We start from the raw sequence: 18,403 nt of genomic DNA on the forward strand, positions 1-18,403 counted from the left end.
TTTATATGTTATTGCAATTTATTCCGAACATGTAACATTATAACATAGAATCATATACGTAGGACTGTAAACAAGATAGCAGGGCATCATAAGTCGTACGACTATGTACATGATTGGCACAGGAGAACGTGTCAATAAATTAGTAACTATACCAAATGTAGTTCATAGAGTGAGGCAGCAAGGATCATTGAACTGGAGTGTTATTGTGGTTGTCTTTTAGAGAAAAACATATATATTTTACGAGAGGAACTATATGTTCCGTAACTGAAGATTGTTCTTATGGTTTTTATCCTTTTGAAAGTAAATATATACTTTATAAACGACCTTCGCATCTATAGCCCACTCTCCCAGTAGAGTGTATAATGTGTGTATAATGTATTGAGATTTGAGAGGGGTTTTTAGGGTGTCGTCTGTTTCAAGCCGACGGTAACAGATAGGATTTTTCAACGGTAGAAGTATTGGGCTTGGGTATTTGTGTTTGATTTTATTTTTGAGTTGTCTTTTAATTTCACGGAGAGTCCTCAATGGTTTATCAAGGAAAGGGCTCTTAAAGTGAGAGTGTCTCATTCATTAAGGAAATATTAATAACTCGGTCTTGGTGGGATTTGAACTCATGTCCACTTGAAGTATAATACTTCTACTGTTGAAGGGTTTTTCGACTTCTGATGAATGACATCTCGAAAACTTTATCTTAGAAAATGTTTGACTTTTACTAAATCATTTTCTCTTTTAGTCTATTATAAGAATTAAGTGATAATTAGATTTGCTATAAGGAATATTTCCTAACATATGGATACTCGCTTGTGCATTCAATAACCGGATTTGGACAAGTAGGTAATTATATTAATCAACTGGCGAGGTTAAAAATGGTAGTCACGAGGGAAGTTCGGTGATCGTATTACACACTAGCCATATAGGACGATAAAAACAGGCGACTCTTTAACTTATATCAGCGGTGGGTTATGATGCTTGGATTATGGACATAATCAATAGGACTAACTAGGAAGCAGTCACACCTGTTGCAATTGTTGGGTTATCTTGCATTCAATGATGCCGGTAAGTGAAAGATATATGAATCCATATATTCATACATTAGTTACCCAGGAGAAAACAAAATGATATTTTGAGATGTGGACAAAAAAAAAACATGGGTGTCGTTGTCACAGATAGTATCATATTATAAATGTGGTTTTGTTTTAGGGTTGTAAATGGAAAGCTTGAAAGAACAAGAAGGGGCTATTAAAGATATGTCAAGCGATAATAGTAAAAAAGGTGCCATAATTGGGAGAATATGTGTTGTAGAAAGCTAGAGAATGTAGCACATGTTTGGTGCCCTTGTGACTTTTACACCTACTCACATAATTCAAAATTTCTTCTCGTTAACCTATATTTCAAAACTTATTTTTCTAACCTGTATGAATTCTCTACATCTGATAATCACATTACATCTCAATTAAATTGAAGCAAAATTTTAAATATAAAATAATATTATTTCCTCCGTTTACAAAACTCAAATTTAAAACTTTACTGAAGTATAATCTAGATTATCATTGTTTTGATAATTGAACCTATTTTTAGGCCTAGTGAGTAGGACATAACATTGATAGCCTTTAATTTTTCTTTTCTTTTCCTTTTCCATAAAACAAAACAAGCTGAACACCTATCTTCATTTATTTAGTAGTTGTCATGTGGATTCCATTTTTATATTACCAAATGAAAAGCATAGAGCTTCCACAACATTACCATTATGATGAAATAGAAATTTTAACTTAAGCTTATGCTAGTATGGTGCAAGGGATACCTCATACGTTTTCCTAAACCAAAAACCCTGAAAGCAACAATAAATACCACTAAACTAAACGACGATATCAAATTCATTTTTTTAAAGAAAAAAAAACCCTATGATAATCTCATAATAATAATACACAGTGGGATCCCTTGAGGCATTAGGTATCGTTCCTCAAATAAGTCAAAAGACATACAAATATATATATATATAGCTTAGCTGCATTGCAAATTAAAATGGAAAATAAATAAGCTAACGGTGTAGAATTGTGGTAGTGGTAGCATGGAAGGGTCTCCAAGCAGAAGCAGTAAGCAAGCAAAGGTCTTTCCAACCAAGCTTGAGTGCACCATTGTCTTCGACTAAGGTGTAACCATCGGAAGGGAACATTCCCAATAGCAAGGTAGCCTGCGTGGCAGCATTACCGGCTAGAGAAATGGGCTTGAACCCGGACTGCTGCAGCTTTTCCCTCCAGTTATGGAACTTGACCTCCTCGCTGCTTCGGGAAGGACCGCCTAGTGCCAGCACGTTCCGTATCTCCTTGGAAAGTAGCTGTTGCTCGACCACGTGCCGTTCCTCGCTCTCCTCGCCGTAGCTTGCTCCAAGGGAATCGAACAGGGCAGAATAGTAGTGTATGGCTTCCACAAACCTTCCCAAGAATGACCCACCGTGGCTCAAGTCTTGTTCTACTACTGTCACTACTTTGGGTGCCAATCTGATCAAACACAACCGCATGTGTTAGTGCATATATGTTGATTTGTTTACTATTATATTATAGGATTTGTATGTGATGCATATACAATTCTATAACATGTCATACTTTCATTTTTTTATGACATCTCATCATCAAATTCACTATATGTATATCGAACATAAATCTTTCAATTATTACACGTTTTAAACACAAACTTTGGGATATCATGTTAAGTCACAAATGCATGTTGACTCAATTTTTCCATTAAAATTACTTAAATGAAATTAACATAAGTGATCTAATTCATTGATGATAAAAGTTCACTCGTGTATTTTCATGAAACTAAAAAGTTATAACTTAGATGAAAACAGATGGTAAATTAAATAACCTATACTATAAATTAAAAACTCACGAAAAAAATCATAGAAAAGCCTCAATTACTACGTTATATATAATATTTCACCAAAATTAATTAATGTGATATTGTTCATATTCATAACAGGAGTAAACCAAGAGAATTGTAATGAAGAGGACAACAAAGACTGACAGACAGAGAGTGCTATGGTTTTATTAACATGAGTAAAACAACAAAAACATGCTTTTTTTAAATAAAAAATATTTTAAACTATGTATTTATATTGGATGCAACAAAAACATTTATATTTTATTTTAAAAACTATTGAATGTAAAGCATTATAAACCCATTATATATATATATTTCATATTTGAAGACGCAGTCTCATGGCCTGGCCAGTGATGTTTCAGACATTGAATACATGCAAACAAAATAGCTTCTATTTATATGTAAAAAGTGATCCAGGACCTGAAAACTAAAAGGGACATATGAATGTAATTGAGATCCTGGACTAATGCATGTGTATCTTAATTACCGATATCAATAATGGATGGTCATTTGATGCACTAACAATAAGCTTGTGTATAGGATGATAATCTATCAATAATTATGTGTTAATTAGTAATAATATACTAAGCAATGGAAAAACAAAGATGGAAAATTTATGCAAGTAATTAAGGATGTTGTTAGTCACCTTTGCAACAGCCACAGTGTATTGGTATCGGAGCCGGTTACGTCATAAAGGGAGTGCTGCAACCAGTGAACCGCCACGGCTTCCGTCTTGCTGACGTTGAGTCTCTCGGGTTCCAAGTTACCCACTTTATCTGCAACGGGGCAAAACTCGAATGGTATTCCCAGTTTGTCTGCAAAATCAGATAAACGTTTACCGGTGGCTTCCAGGGCCTCTAAGGAGGTTCCAAGTCCGGTGAGGCGTACGTGCGGTGGGCCACCGGGTCTGGAAGCGAGAATGTGGAACAGTCCGGGCCATTGCAGGCCTTGCATTATGTCAAGATCTATAATGTGCACTCTCTCCTCCCTTTCGAACGCTTCTTGTATGGCTTGATTGGCTGTGAAATGCGAGAACTTAACGAATGGGCTTATCCCATTGAAAACCTGGAAAGCCGACACCATTTTTTGGGTATGGCTCGGCGGGATTGATGGTAGCCCGCCGCATATTCCCAGGCAAGAACTGACCAACCTAGCCGAGATAGCTTCCGAGAAATATGCTGCCACGCGCTGAGCCGAAGTTCCGAACGGCGTCGACAGTTGGGACAACTCTAACAGCATCCTATTTGCATCCTCGAAGTTATTAGCTGAAACCGCCTCGGCGCACTGCAGGAGTAAAGTCAAGAGGTGCAACCCTTCTTCGTCTCTCTTCTGTTGCCGTAGCTCCTCTTTCCTGTCTCTACCGTTGCATGCTTGGACTGTTTCAACGGTGGACGTCGGTGCCGTTGTGGTAGTCCCTACCGTCGCCGTCGAAGCCGTTGTCTTCTCCACCGGGGAGGTGTTTTCTTGTACCAATGGTTGCCCTTGAGCTCGGTGGTGCTGATTTAACGACGGAACCGGTGGTGTAGTCGCCGAAGGACTACTGCTAACCTGATTGTTAGAAGAGATGGGAAGTGGGGTTATTCCCCAGCTTAAGTACAGATTCATGGCGCAGGGTTCGGTCAAGGAGTAATTAGGGAGGCTATCTATGGCGGAGTCCAAGTTAAGCGTGAGCCCAGAGGAGCCTTGTTGTTGTTGTTGCTGACTATGGTGTCTCGCCAACGAGACCTCCGGCAGATGCAATGGCGGCGGCGGCGCCTCCTTCCTTCTCCGTTCAAGCGGATCCATTAAGGAACGAAGCCTGTACTCGAGAAGGGCAGCAAGGTTCGGGTTGCAAGGGTAAATGATCTCCCTCACGTTGTGGATGAGCTGAGGAATGGAAACGTTAGAGGAAGTGTGGATAAGGTCCCGTATGACCCCATCAATCCACGCCGTCGCCGAACTATCATCCATAGAATTCGAGATCGGAGCTAAAGAGACAGGGACGGTAGTATTCACGGACGTGGCAGTAACGGCGGCGGAAGCGACGGCGGTATTCCGATTCCTCTCCGTTGGTGGAAACAAAGGCAAACCCGAAAACCCACACACGGCAGGCGGCTGGGGACTATTAGTACCCACGGCGTCGACGCAAGAAAAGTTAGAAGCAGTCGTAGATAAAAAAGCAGGCCCGGCTGACGTCAAGGCGGCGAAATTCGCAGAAGGGACAATGGTGTTAACATTATCCATATTCATAGTGGAGTAGTTGAATAGCGGATTAGGGTTATTACTAGCACCGGTGGCCGCCATGAAAGAACAAGCCATGTTGTTATCAGAAACAAACTGAGTTCGACGAGGAAACCTGTGGTAATCAGCCACCTCGGAAGCCATCCTCTTCCTCATCGTGCTCCTCATTTGGCTTTCATCGTTGCTGTTTCTACCATTAATACCACCATTTTCACCTACCAAATCACAAGCGGCCATTAACATCAATGAATTTCACTCCTCTTCATACAGCTAACAAAAGCAAGCAGTAATAATACACCGTTCTGCAACAAGTACACTATATTTATGACAAAATGGGGTTGTGAAGGAGAAAGGTCGTCCAAGAAGAAAACGGTAGGAGAATTGGGACAACAACGGCTTTGGGATTCCACTCACTTCACTCACTGTAATAGCTAGGCTAGCACGACATTTTATGCGAAACCCAGAAAAAATAAAGAAAGGCCAATATATATATATTAAATGCATGAAACGCCGTTGGATTTGGATGTTTGTAAGTTTTTTGATATCTGAACTGAAAAAGAAATGAAGGAATTAATGATGGATTTTAAAAGGAAAGTATAGATGAAGAAGAGGGAGAATGGTTGCTGAGGGTGGGTACATCAATTTATTGCCTCTGCCAAATTAGAGATGCAATTATTATATATCAACCATCCCTTTTTTTTCTTTCACGATTCAATACTAACTTAACTTTCATGTATTTCGCCTATCATTATATTTATATTAAATTTAATTAACATTTACTTTATCAATAATTTATGAAAATTTATTGGTTAACCTTTTTCAATTTCATAATTAAATCTTTAATGCCAAAATTAGTAGTAGGTTTATGTTTTTTGAATTTTATACAAAGATAAATTCTATAACTAAACCAATTTTATTGCCAATAAACCAGTATAGTAAATGATTTAGGTTAATGGTATCAATAATAAAAACGTTAAATAATTAAGTTATTAATTTCACTAATCTAAAATTTCATGTACATTTTTTTTTTTAGTTTTTTATCCACTAAAAGTGAAAATAATTAGTTTATAACATATTTTTAAAAGCAATTCATTTCAATGAAATTAAAAATGATTTTTAAACAAATTAATTAAACTATTATTCAAATTGAAATAAGAATTCGCTCCCGATTTATTTTAATTAATAAAAAAACAAAAGCCCCATTATAAGTAATAATATTTTGATTTATTCTACCTAAGGTTATACCCTAATTATCAATCCATTTAATATTTTTATTTTTATTTGTAACTATTTAGTTGTGGATTTTCCTTTTCCTTAATCAGTAGTTATGGAATTCCAAGTAGATAACCAAATTGGTTGACTGAAACCAATTGAATTCCATCAAAGTGGTCCAATCATATTAGGTTCAATGACGAATTGACCAGTCTATTAGTCAAAATTAGGGTATGCAAAGGGGTTAAGTGAATAGTCTTGGAATACAATGACAACCTTAATTGAATATTTTACAATGAAATATTTGTTGCAGTAGCCCCCGTAATTTTATTTATACGACAACTTGGTCCTTTTCTTTTATTCTCACCGATACTTAAATACTAATTCTTTTTAGGTATTTGTTTTGAAACTACCTTTATACTTGCCGTATAGAATCCATACATAAAACAACAAAAGCAAAAATAAAAACGAAAAGAAAAAGCACTTTCCAAAAAAATAAACAATCAAAACCAAGATTATGTTCGATTACGAGGCTATATTGATTCAATTTTTTAAGAATTTACTTTCATTTATCGAGTTTGATAATTTATTAAAAACCAAACCCTTTCTTTAAATAAAAAAACAATTTACAAAATTATTTATATGCGTGCTGCTAAATGTGTGATTAAATTATATATGCGTAATGTTAATTTAGGAAAACTCGAATTTATATTTGTAATTATAATGTAACTGTGTTTGTACTAAATTCTTTATAGTAATTAAAAAAATTATTATACATGTTTTTGTGTCACGTATATTTTAAATTTAATAAATAATAACACGTGAAATATATAATAGATTAAATATAGTGTTAAATTTATAATAAAATTAAAATGTAAATATATTTTTCCAACAGTTTTTCTTTTACATTGTTATGTACAGCTTTATTTAGTCAACTCCCACTTATGAGAATTACTTGTATTATTGTGAATGTCAATAAATTTTGCCCCAAATAGACACCAATTTATGCATCCACTATATTATATATGTCTTTATTAACACACTAATTAAATTGAACGGTCCTTTCGCTTTCTATCTTTTTTTCTTCGCATGATAGAATATCATAGAAATGTAATTTCCAGAACTTTGTTATTTATTATATAAATTCTAATAATAAAATGTATATTATAAACATAGTAGTTATAGTTTAATATTATATATTTAAGTAATAATCCATATGATGCGCTGATTATATAAAATTTTACATTGCACATCAAATATCATTAAACTTTTAAATATGCAAAAACAAAAATTTAAACAAAAAAACTGAATATACTAATTCTAAAATTCAATTTCTCAAATGCAATTTATTGGATTTTGTGAACCATTTTTCTTTCCAATTTGTCTATTATCATCTTCATCATAATCACCCCAATTTATTGAAGTTGTGATTATATTTTCTTTGACATAATGTTTATAATTATCCATAACCTATCACTAATCCATAAATAAGAGGATAATGTATTTAAACACAATCAAACTCACGTCCTTCTATATTAGCAACAATACCCATATCAATTGAGTTAAAACTCTATCAGCAAATTACTAATTTAACTAAAAGATTAAGATCAGGTGGATGGGTAACCAATGTTTTGTTTGTTTGATTGTTTGTTTTATTTATTTTTTATTTTTTTATTTTTATTTTGCTATTTTACATCGTTTCTTTCACAAATAGGACGATGTATTTAGCAGTACACTAAAATAAAATAGATACCTTTAAATTTTTAATTTATTAAATTTAATTTACAATTCAATTAAAAAGTATCAATTTTTATTTTATGATTAATTTATAATTATTTATGATTTATAAATATTTAATGATGTAAAAATAATTGTTTTTATTGACTTGAAAATTAGTTTTAAAAATATTTTATGAAAAAAATTAAAATTTTACTAAATAATATTTAAAAGCAGCAAAATAAAGTCATTTTGTCAAAATAAAATCTAAATTTAACATGCAAAAAAATTTAAGAAACATGATTGAATTGTCACAAATAGTTTTAAGAGAGATATATCTCGAAACTATAATAAATTTTGGTCTAATGTGCAATATTATATATAAATTTTAATGTTATATAATTTTATATATGAAATTTTGATTTAATTCAATTTTCATAAATCACTGACATCATACACAAATATTTATCCAATATACAAAAAGTTAATGTATTCATTTATTTAAATATGTATAAGTTAATAAAATCAAAGTTCCATATATACATTTAAACCACAAATAAAATTTTATGTGTATAATTTTACTAAATCAACATTAATCTAATAATTTATACATTAAATCAAAACTCGTTTATAATTTAAATCAAAACTCATTTATAATTTCAAATTTTAAACCTTAAAAAAAATTAAAAAATGGATAAAATTATTATCCATCCCTAACAAATGACTGCTATCATTATCATACATGACAATGAAATAAGTATGGAAGTATTTAATAATATAGTTTATGATATGATTTGTTTAGCAGGAAAACTCTGTTGGGTGATTTGCAAATGCATACCATGTGTTAGACAAGTTTTTATTTTCCTCTTATTATTTAGTATTTAATTTAATAATATTGGAATAAGTGTCTTTTTTTTTAGTTTAATTAAAAAAAAAGAGAGATTAGACTACTATCATTATCATACATGAAAATGAAACATCTACAATTTGTTGTTCGTTTACTTTATGCTCCAATTAGTTTATAGATTTGATGGTAAGAGAGAAAAGTTATGAACCGAAATAAAATAAAAACAAGTTTTTATTATTTGAAAATTAATAAAATATTTGACCCTAACTACAACGGGGAGGTGGATGTTTTTTTTTTAATTGATCTGATTTTTGTTTATATGTCCAAATCTAATTTCTCTCGACTACATTAATCCTAATTTTTATTATATTCATGAAATTAGTTTTGTTTTAATCCATCTCAAATTTTAAGCAATATTTTTTATTATATTAATTTTACAAAATTAGAAGAAACATATATTTTGAATTATCATAAAATTAAAATATCATAATTAAAATTATAAAGAAATTATTATAGAATCCAAAGAGAAATATATTTTGTATTTATTTCTAATTATTTGATGATATTTTAGTAAAATTTGTCATGTCATTGATACATAATTTTTATATTTTTTTACCCGAACTTAAACCATGAATCCTGAATCAAAATGTTAAATTTAAAATTCAAGATTTAAGGTTTAGGGTTCTGTTCAAGTTTTTTAATTTAGGATTTCAGAATCAAAATTTAAATTTCAAGTTAAAAACTATTAAATTTATATTAATAACAAAAAAAAAATTTATTTAAATATCATTAAATATTTAAAAAGAGATACGAGATGAGATAGTATCCCTAATTATTTCTTTTTAATAAATCTGATTTAATTTTAATTTTTTTAATAAAAACATACTTACACTACCTCGATTTTTTTTTAAAATAATAGGCCCCTATAAAATCCAAAGGATCAAAGTTGTTTTTTTTTTTCTGAAGATAAATGCCGGTAATATTTAGAAATAAATGAAATCTACACATTCTAGTGTATTATAGAAAACAGTAGCTACTACAATAAAAATAGTAACATCACTACAGATTGTCTTATTTATTTAATAATTAAATAGTGGGTTTTATTTTCTTTGTTTTTTTTCTCTTTTCTATATAAAATCCATTCCCCAGGTTCAGTATTTTGGGGAGTTAACCCTGTCTAATCCATTAATAGTTACAAATAGTCAACGAAACTTTACACAGTTGTCCATGTTATTGGAAAATGGCAAATATTACCATAGGCTACACCGCTGTTTTTATTTATTTTAATCATCCCTTTACTATTATATAATAACATTACATTTATAGAGAAAGAGCACAGAAAGGAAAATTACATTTATAGAATTTAATCCAACGGCAATCAAACTTAATATAAAATTTGATATTTAATATTTAAAAAATATAAATATTAATTTATATCATATTAAAAAATAAAAAAATTTATATTTTTTTTAAATTCGATCCAACTCATATTAGGTAGGGAATGGGGGATGAAAAAGAATCTAAAATCCAGAGAATAGTAAGGGATAGAAACACACGTTGCATTAGGCAACAAAGATACAAAATCAAATTAATAGAAATAAGAGAAATAATAAAAAAGGTAAAGTTAAGAACATTAAGGTTAGGAAGTAAAGGACAGAGAGAGGAAGAGGAAGAGCAAAGCAAAGAGCACTGGGGTCGAGGAGCAACTTTCAAACCCCAGTTCCCAAAACTGCAACCCTAGTGTTTGACATTTTGCATTCAACTTAGCTTTTTACATATTATATATATAAGATGCATGGCATCATCAAAATCAATCTTTTTTTTTTATTTACAAAAAAAATTTCACTCACCCACCTACTCTCTGCCATGCCCCCCTTTTTTTTTTCTTTTAAAACAAAAACCCAAATGAATATTATTACCTAATAATACCATGTAACTCTCTGCCAATACAAATCACTCATCCCTATACATCTATCTACGTTTACCCCACTAATGCTTTGGATTTCATCGGTTCTTTTTTCTTATATTTTATCTTAATTGGTTAAATTCATGGCAACCCCTTGTATAGTAAACGTGTTCATGGATCAAGGACCGTATTAGAAATTCTGAGCTTGAGGTCAGTTTGTTCAAGCATAACTTAAAAGTAATAAAAATTTCATTATAAAAATATATAAATATTAATATAAATTTTTTTTAAAATAATAAAATAAATCAAATCCAACCCACTTGAAATTGAAAAAAAAAATTTAAGCACAAACTCAAGTCATAAAAGTGTTTTATCCAGAGGATAACAAGTAATTTAAACATTTTAAAATTTGGATTATATCATGATCAAATTACTTGGGATTATTTTGATTTGACATTTAAATTATTCAAATAGGAGAGATTTTTATTTTTGATTATTCGCGTTTGTTACTTGAATTTTTTTTATTTTTAGAATTGTTAAATTTAAGATAAAATATGAGAAAAATGTAAAGAAATTATTTAATTGAGCTAGATTTTTTTATAAATTTAAATATAAAAATTAATATTAATTAATATTAAACAAAAGTTGCTGACAAGAGAGACTATAGAAAAACAAAATAAGTGATTAATAATTATATTTTGGTATATAATAAGTTAACAATAGTAATAATTGTATCCAATAAAAAATTGGAACAATGATGAAAGCAACTATCATGTACTTGGCATTAGTTTAAACTCTATTATTAAATAAGATTAAATTATAATAAAGTTTGAACTTTAACTTATTTCATCTTTTTATTATTATAGAAATTAAATTAATCTAATTAATAGTATAATAATTAATTTAAATCAATCTCTATAATAAATCCTCATCTTGTAATAAGCTTTAAATGAACCCAGATTTTAAAATTAGCTTTTGAAGTTTTATTAATCAAAAATAATATTTAAAGAATAGATTTTGTACTAGTTTATTAATTTTTTACTAGTTTACTCTTAAAATCATATAATACCTTTTGATTGGGTGTTATGATTTTTTAAGAGAAAATTAAATTAAATTTGATGGTTTATATAGATTTTATTGATAAATTATAATAATAAAATAAAATTTAAACAACAAATATGACGATTCGAACCCATGTTACACCAAGGCGATGAACACCCTAAATCATTATATATGATTCAAAATCAATATAAAACTAAAGTATAATTTAAGGGTTAATTTATTAATTAAGCCTTGAATTTTTTAAATAAAGCGGTGATTGGTTCACATTCCTTGGTGGAGTGAAGCGGCCCTATCTGAGTGAATCCCCAGAAGCAGCCCAGGCAACGCAAGCTAGGCTTTAGATGATAGGTTAGACTTTTTTTGGGGTTGGGAGTGAATAGAGAGAAAAATCTTGCATAATATTGGAAGGGTGAAGTGGGTAGGAGGAAGGATCCAAATCCTTGAAAAGTAGACTGCACACTGCAAACGAACCCAAAAAGCAAAGAAACAGGGCAGTGCTTCCCATTTTACGAGGACCGAATATTTATTACATAAAACAAACAAAACCATCATTAAATTTATATATAAATCTAACATGGTCGTGGTGGTGGAGATTTTGGATTTGGAAGGGGAAAGAAAAAAAGGAAGAAAGGCAGAGGGGCATATAGGCGCAAAGGCCACAGTAGTAGCAGTTAGTTTGGCGTGAAAAAGTTGGTCGTCTTTTAGGGGCAAACGATTAGGCTTGTCCTTTTGTCAAACCCCACTACTGTTACTACAACTTCAACACGTGAAAGGCACATTCCCCCACACACCCTCTGATTGCGATGAAAGATCTCAGCCGCATCAGTCTTTTTCCATCTCAAACCCTTCTTTCTCTGCCCCACTTCTCTTTTCACTTCAATCTTATTTATTTTTGGGATAATATAATTTTAAGCCCCTGAACTTGATTTTTATTAGCTTTTGAATTTTTTACTATTTTGATCATTAAACTTGAAAATTATTATTCATTTAAATTTATTCTATTAACAACTGTGAAAAGGAAAGAGAATAATATAATTTTTGGCCTATGAATTTGGTAAGTTCATGTTAGCTCTTGAACTTGATAATTAAGTTCACTTTTATACTTATATTTTTTTTTGCTCCATTTTAACTTTGACAATTAGGTCTATCTTGATTTCTGAATTTGAAAAACCTAAAAGTTTAATGATGTGGCACTTTGAGATTATGTTACATCATCACTTGAAAAATAAAATAAAAATTAAATGATAATGTGGTATGATCTCATATTGTTATATTTAGTGTTTTAATAATTGAATTCATAGTTGAATAGGTTAGACCACCAATTATCGATTTAACTAGTTTGACCGATTCTACCGTCGGACCAACAATAATTAAAAATTCGTAAAAATCTAAAATGCCAAGTAAAATCGTTTTTATATTTAATTTTTAATTATTGTTCAATTCAATAGGGGCCAATGTGAACCTAATTGTTAAATTCATGAACTAATGTGAACCTACTTACTAAATTCATGAGTAAAAAATTACATTATCCCTATTTTTTTTATTTCCCATTTTACATCCTTCGCTTTTACAAGTTTTTTTTTTCTTCTTTTAAACATTGCTTGGATGTTAAATATTATTCAAAACATTAAATATGTTGGTATAATAGATACATACGTGCTTTAAAAATATTTTATGCCGGATTTGAACAGGAATTTAATGCTTAAACTGAAAGGTAAAACAATGGAATAAGCTAATTATACAACATAGATACCTTCAAATTTTAATTAGAACTTTTTTGAATTTAGGTACCGATTAAAAATTTGAACAATAGTTTAAGGGAGTTAAGTGAAATTAACCCTTTTTATGTTTACACTGTGATCTAAGGGATAATTCCCTTCCTTTACCTTTAATTGATGCATGCCACAGCAAAAAGAACAAGCAGAAGCAAAAGATGGGTATCCAATTTGTACTTAATTCACAACATAAACAACATCAAAATATGCCATCCTTTTGATAGTCTGATTGACAAGTTCAAAATTTTAATTTTTTGAAATAAATGAAGCCATAAAAACCCCAATACATAACAATCTAAACCCAAAATTATACATATCAAAGAAAATGGTATACCAAATCGATAAAAAAAAAACTCAGCTCGAACATCACGAATACAAGTCATTTCATCAACAAATTGAACAAAGGATGGATCTGGTTCCATTTGAAAATAGCCCAACTGGTAATGAGTATCCAATGATGAAAGTGCATTATTATTATATTATTAGGGTGTTAAGATCTAAGGAGGAACAAGAAGAGGAAGGCATGGAGGGGGGGGAATTATTGATGATGTTTTCGATATTTACATCATTGTTTTGAGGTGCTGGAGAATTATGCGTGTGTCTTATTGTGTCAAAACAGGACATTGGATTGGGATTTGGATATGAAGGGAGGGTGTGGGCGGAGTGGACTACGTATCTTTGGCATAGAGGAGAGGGAGGGGTCAAGTGTAGCGACACAGGTGAGACAGGCATGGTCATTTCAAGCCACCTAAAGTAGGGGTCAACCTCACATGACACTGGGTAGTAGACACTATTAAGTGGAATTTCGCGTTACGTTAAAATATATATAAATACACCATCCAAATATATTCATGCAGAAACCGATAGTTTTGTATTGATAGCTAAAAGACGATTTAACATTCGAGGCTTTGCAACACAACAACGGCTTCCATATAAAATTTCACACGCAATAAAGTTGAATCCGGCTCAATACATAGGCCAAAAGAAATTAAGTACCCCTATCTAAAAACATCATCAATATTAATAAGCGTTGTATAGAGTGATATACACACACAAAAAAAATTCTAATTAACCCAAAAAATTGACATTATGAAAAAATAGTCATAAATTTTAAAAAAATTAATATTCATAAATCATAAAACAGACATAAAAAAACACATTAATTAATTAATAATAATATGCATACATTTGATTAAAATAATCCTACATCAATATTGTTTCATAATTCCGGTAGGCTGTCAAATGGCGATCCTTTTGGGGGCCTACACCTCTCTTTTCACTTAGATTTGTCAAAAAAAAAATAATTCCTTACTATGCCGTATATGGTCTCTCCCTTTTAATTTGTTTCTATTTTTTCATCGTTTATTTATCAATGCCCCCTCCTTTACTATTCATTGCTAAGATTGATATGTGATCATAGTTTCTAAGTAGTCCATCGTTGTCATTCTTATCGCTTTGTATTTGTTTTTGTTTTTTCCTGATAATTGGTGGAATAGGGAGGATAGAGATATAACCTAACCTGTTATGTCTATACATGCTTATAGGTAGTATTACTTGTTTAAGTTCGAGAGCCTATTTGAATTTTAGAAAGGTTTGGATAAATATGTTATATCAATAAATTGAGTTCGAACAAAAAATTATTTAAAATATGTGTTGGACTCAAACATCAATACTTACCGCTCGAGTTCTGTTCATATCTATCCGTTTTTAAGTTTATAATATACATATTTTTTATATATATATTTTTTAATTTATATAACAATATACTATGTTATAATGTAAATATTGAAAATGTTTATGTTGTTTAATTTTTTTGAATTGCATAAAGGAAAAAATAATGAAGTAAAAAATATATAATTACTAAGGATAATTATTTTGTCACTGTAAACTTTTAATTTCATAAATGTGATTAAGATTTTACCATATGTTCTTAAATTATATTTACAAAATTAAAAATAAACAAATACAAATATATAATAAAATCTCAACTCAATTTGTATGGTTAAAACATTCCATTATAGATTAATATAATAAAATCACTTCTCTCCAATTGAATTGAATGTCCATATTTGATTTATCTTGAGATTAAATAAAAAGACTTTGGTTTTAATTTTGGAAAATTATTTGGTGTACGATTGTTGGTGGAGTTAAGAATATTCCAATTATTTTTAGGAGATATTAAAAAAAATAATATTTGGTATATTATTAGTGGAGTTTTTAGAGTTTTTAAGAAGAATCAGGGGTTGATAAGTGTTCTATATAATGGTATAGTAAAATATTAAAAAAATAAATATTTAAAAAAAAAGACACATCTCAAATTTTTATAGTTACTTGTAGAATAAAAAAACACACTATATACTAAGAGCAATTATCTTATACACTACCAATGAAGTAAAAAAACTCCGCAAGTGGGTTGGGGTTGATACCATTTGTTTTTAGGGTATACTAAAAGGTTAATATTTGATACACTGATAATGTATTTTTTTATTCTATAAACAAACTTAAAAAATTGAGATGTGTCTTTTTTTTAAAAATATTTTACTATATACTCTATAGAATACTCGTCAATTCCTAACTTTACTTGTATAGTTTATAAAAACTCCAGTGACAATGAAAAAATATTTTCTCTTACAAGAAATTCACTTAGAGTTGGTTGAAATCTATGGATTTCAATTTTTTTAGCCTTAACCAACTAAAATATATCTATTATTTAATAAAAATAATTTTTTATATAATATTTAGGATAAGGATGGATGTCAACACAATTTAAACTCCGATAAAAAGGAAGGGTAAAAAAATATATAAATATTATCAGAACCTATTAAAAAATATATATTTAAACTTGAATTTTCAACAGTTGAATAATTTACAAGTATTTTCACTTAAAAACCTAATTTAAAATTTAAAAGTCTAAATTCATCATAACAATATTATGTCTCTCACGAAACAAAAGAACCCATTATTCTTTCCATATACTAGGGATCCATTAGGGCATTCCATTTTATTCCAATTTGGGTTTAAAGGATCTAGAAATTATAGTGAGGCTAAAAGAACTCAAAGGATCCTATCCTGGGCTTGCTTTATATATATGGGCCCTTAGCTATATTTAGTCTCATATTAATTGATGGGTGGGGGCAAAAATTAGCTATAATTTTAATAGAGGATATTTTTATTTCCAATGCCTCAAATCGTTACTCAAATAAGACATTAACTGAAAACTATACACGACTTTTGATTTTATGCAATTTTAAAAATAAAATTTTTATTTGATCAAATTTTCATAAATTATTAATACAATTATTAATATAACATCATTTAATGTTTATATACTACATACATAATTAAATTATATTTATCCAATATAAAAATAAATTAATGTATTTATTTTTTAAAACTTGTATGATTGATCAAAATTAAAGTTGTCTGTATATATTTGAACCACAATCAAAATTTCACATGTATAATTGTACCAAATTAAAATTCATGTATACAATTACACATTAAAACAAAGTTAATATATAATTTTGAGATTTATCCCTAAAACAAATGACATCATCCTGAACTCGATTCAGTAATGTTTTCTATAATGGCGAAATATGAGATAATAATCTACAATTTATTTACTTATAATTAAGCATAAAACACATTTTTATTGATAAATAATTAATATTTATAATATAAATTAAATGTGGTTTTGGAAATAAAAATATCCTCTATTAAAATTATATTAAAAAGAAAAACAAAATAATATTAATTAAAAATTAAGAGGAAACACCAAATTCAGTTTTGAAGTCGGTAAAGTGAATATTTTGAAAAAAAAAACATTTTAACATAAAATGAATATATTTTTTAAGATCACAAAATGCTTATCAAACATGCTGATCTATTCCGTACGTGCATATCACCATGACAATTGAAGTGATTAAACGTGGCTTTAACTAATTCACTTGATTAAATTAATTACCACAATTATTCCTTTAGTCCTTTAGCTTATCAAAAAGAAATTAATGATAAATATTTACTGAAATTATACAGATTTTTAAATTTTAATTAACTTTCAAAACGTTTTAATCGATATAATATTGATATTTTGAAAATTTATCTATACATAATAAATTTTGATTATAATTTTTTTATATATATATATGAAATTTTGATTGCAATTCAACTATATACATTTAAAGTAGACCTCTTCATGAATTGGGTTATCCGTCCAAATTCGAAGGCTCGCCTAAAATTTGTATGCAATATGTAAACATATAATGGTAGTATATCAGTAATTGTTTTAGTAACTTGTGAAGTTTGAATTATATCTAAATTTTATGTATAAAAATAAACAAAATTGTAATTTATGTATAACATTGTATATTAGACCAAAAATCATATATAGTTTTAAGATTTATTCCTATTATACTTACTGAATTCATAATAATTTGCTTCCAAAATTGGTAGGATTATACGAGCGTATCGATGACAAATTTTGACATAAAATATTAATATCAACCACAAAATTAAAATTTTTAAATAAAAAAAGGAAAATAATTTAATATTTTTTTAAAGCTTGGTTAATATTATGAAGTGAAAACAGTTAAGAAGTACAAACAAATTGGTCTCCTCCAATCAGCCATTAATAAGTAGCACAAGAAATGTGTTGGGACTTCACAATTGCCTTAATCCCTTCTCAAACTTTCACCATCCCACTTTAGCAGCTGAAACTGCGTGAACAACAAACAACTCAACCATATTAAAAACTCCCCCTTGCTATTTCAATGACCCTCCACTTAT

General features: G+C 29.5%; 1 protein-coding gene across 1 annotated transcript; it reads right to left on the reverse strand.

Annotated features, from left to right (window-relative positions):
* Positions 1-1,913: 1,913 nt before the first annotated feature.
* Positions 1,914-5,818, reverse strand: LOC107928539 (protein SCARECROW). The gene is made up of 2 exons (XM_016859788.2): positions 3,527-5,818; positions 1,914-2,498 (listed from the first exon to the last, which is right to left on the reverse strand). Exons 1-2 carry the CDS (start codon positions 5,341-5,343, stop codon positions 2,039-2,041), a joined length of 2,277 nt encoding a protein of 758 aa, XP_016715277.2. The 5' UTR covers positions 5,344-5,818; the 3' UTR covers positions 1,914-2,038.
* Positions 5,819-18,403: the final 12,585 nt, after the last annotated feature.

Source organism: Gossypium hirsutum, chromosome A09, assembly GCF_007990345.1.
Source record: "Gossypium hirsutum isolate 1008001.06 chromosome A09, Gossypium_hirsutum_v2.1, whole genome shotgun sequence".
In the NCBI taxonomy this organism is placed as follows: domain Eukaryota; kingdom Viridiplantae; phylum Streptophyta; class Magnoliopsida; order Malvales; family Malvaceae; genus Gossypium; species Gossypium hirsutum.

Coding starts and splice junctions, on each gene's coding strand:
- LOC107928539 (XM_016859788.2), bottom strand. CDS start 5,343: ATGTTAATGGCCGCTTGTGATTTGGTAGGTGAAAATGGTGGTATTAAT. Junction 2,499..3,526: donor ACACTGTGGCTGTTGCAAAG/GTGACTAACAAC, acceptor GTGTTTGATCAG/ATTGGCACCCAAAGTAGTGA.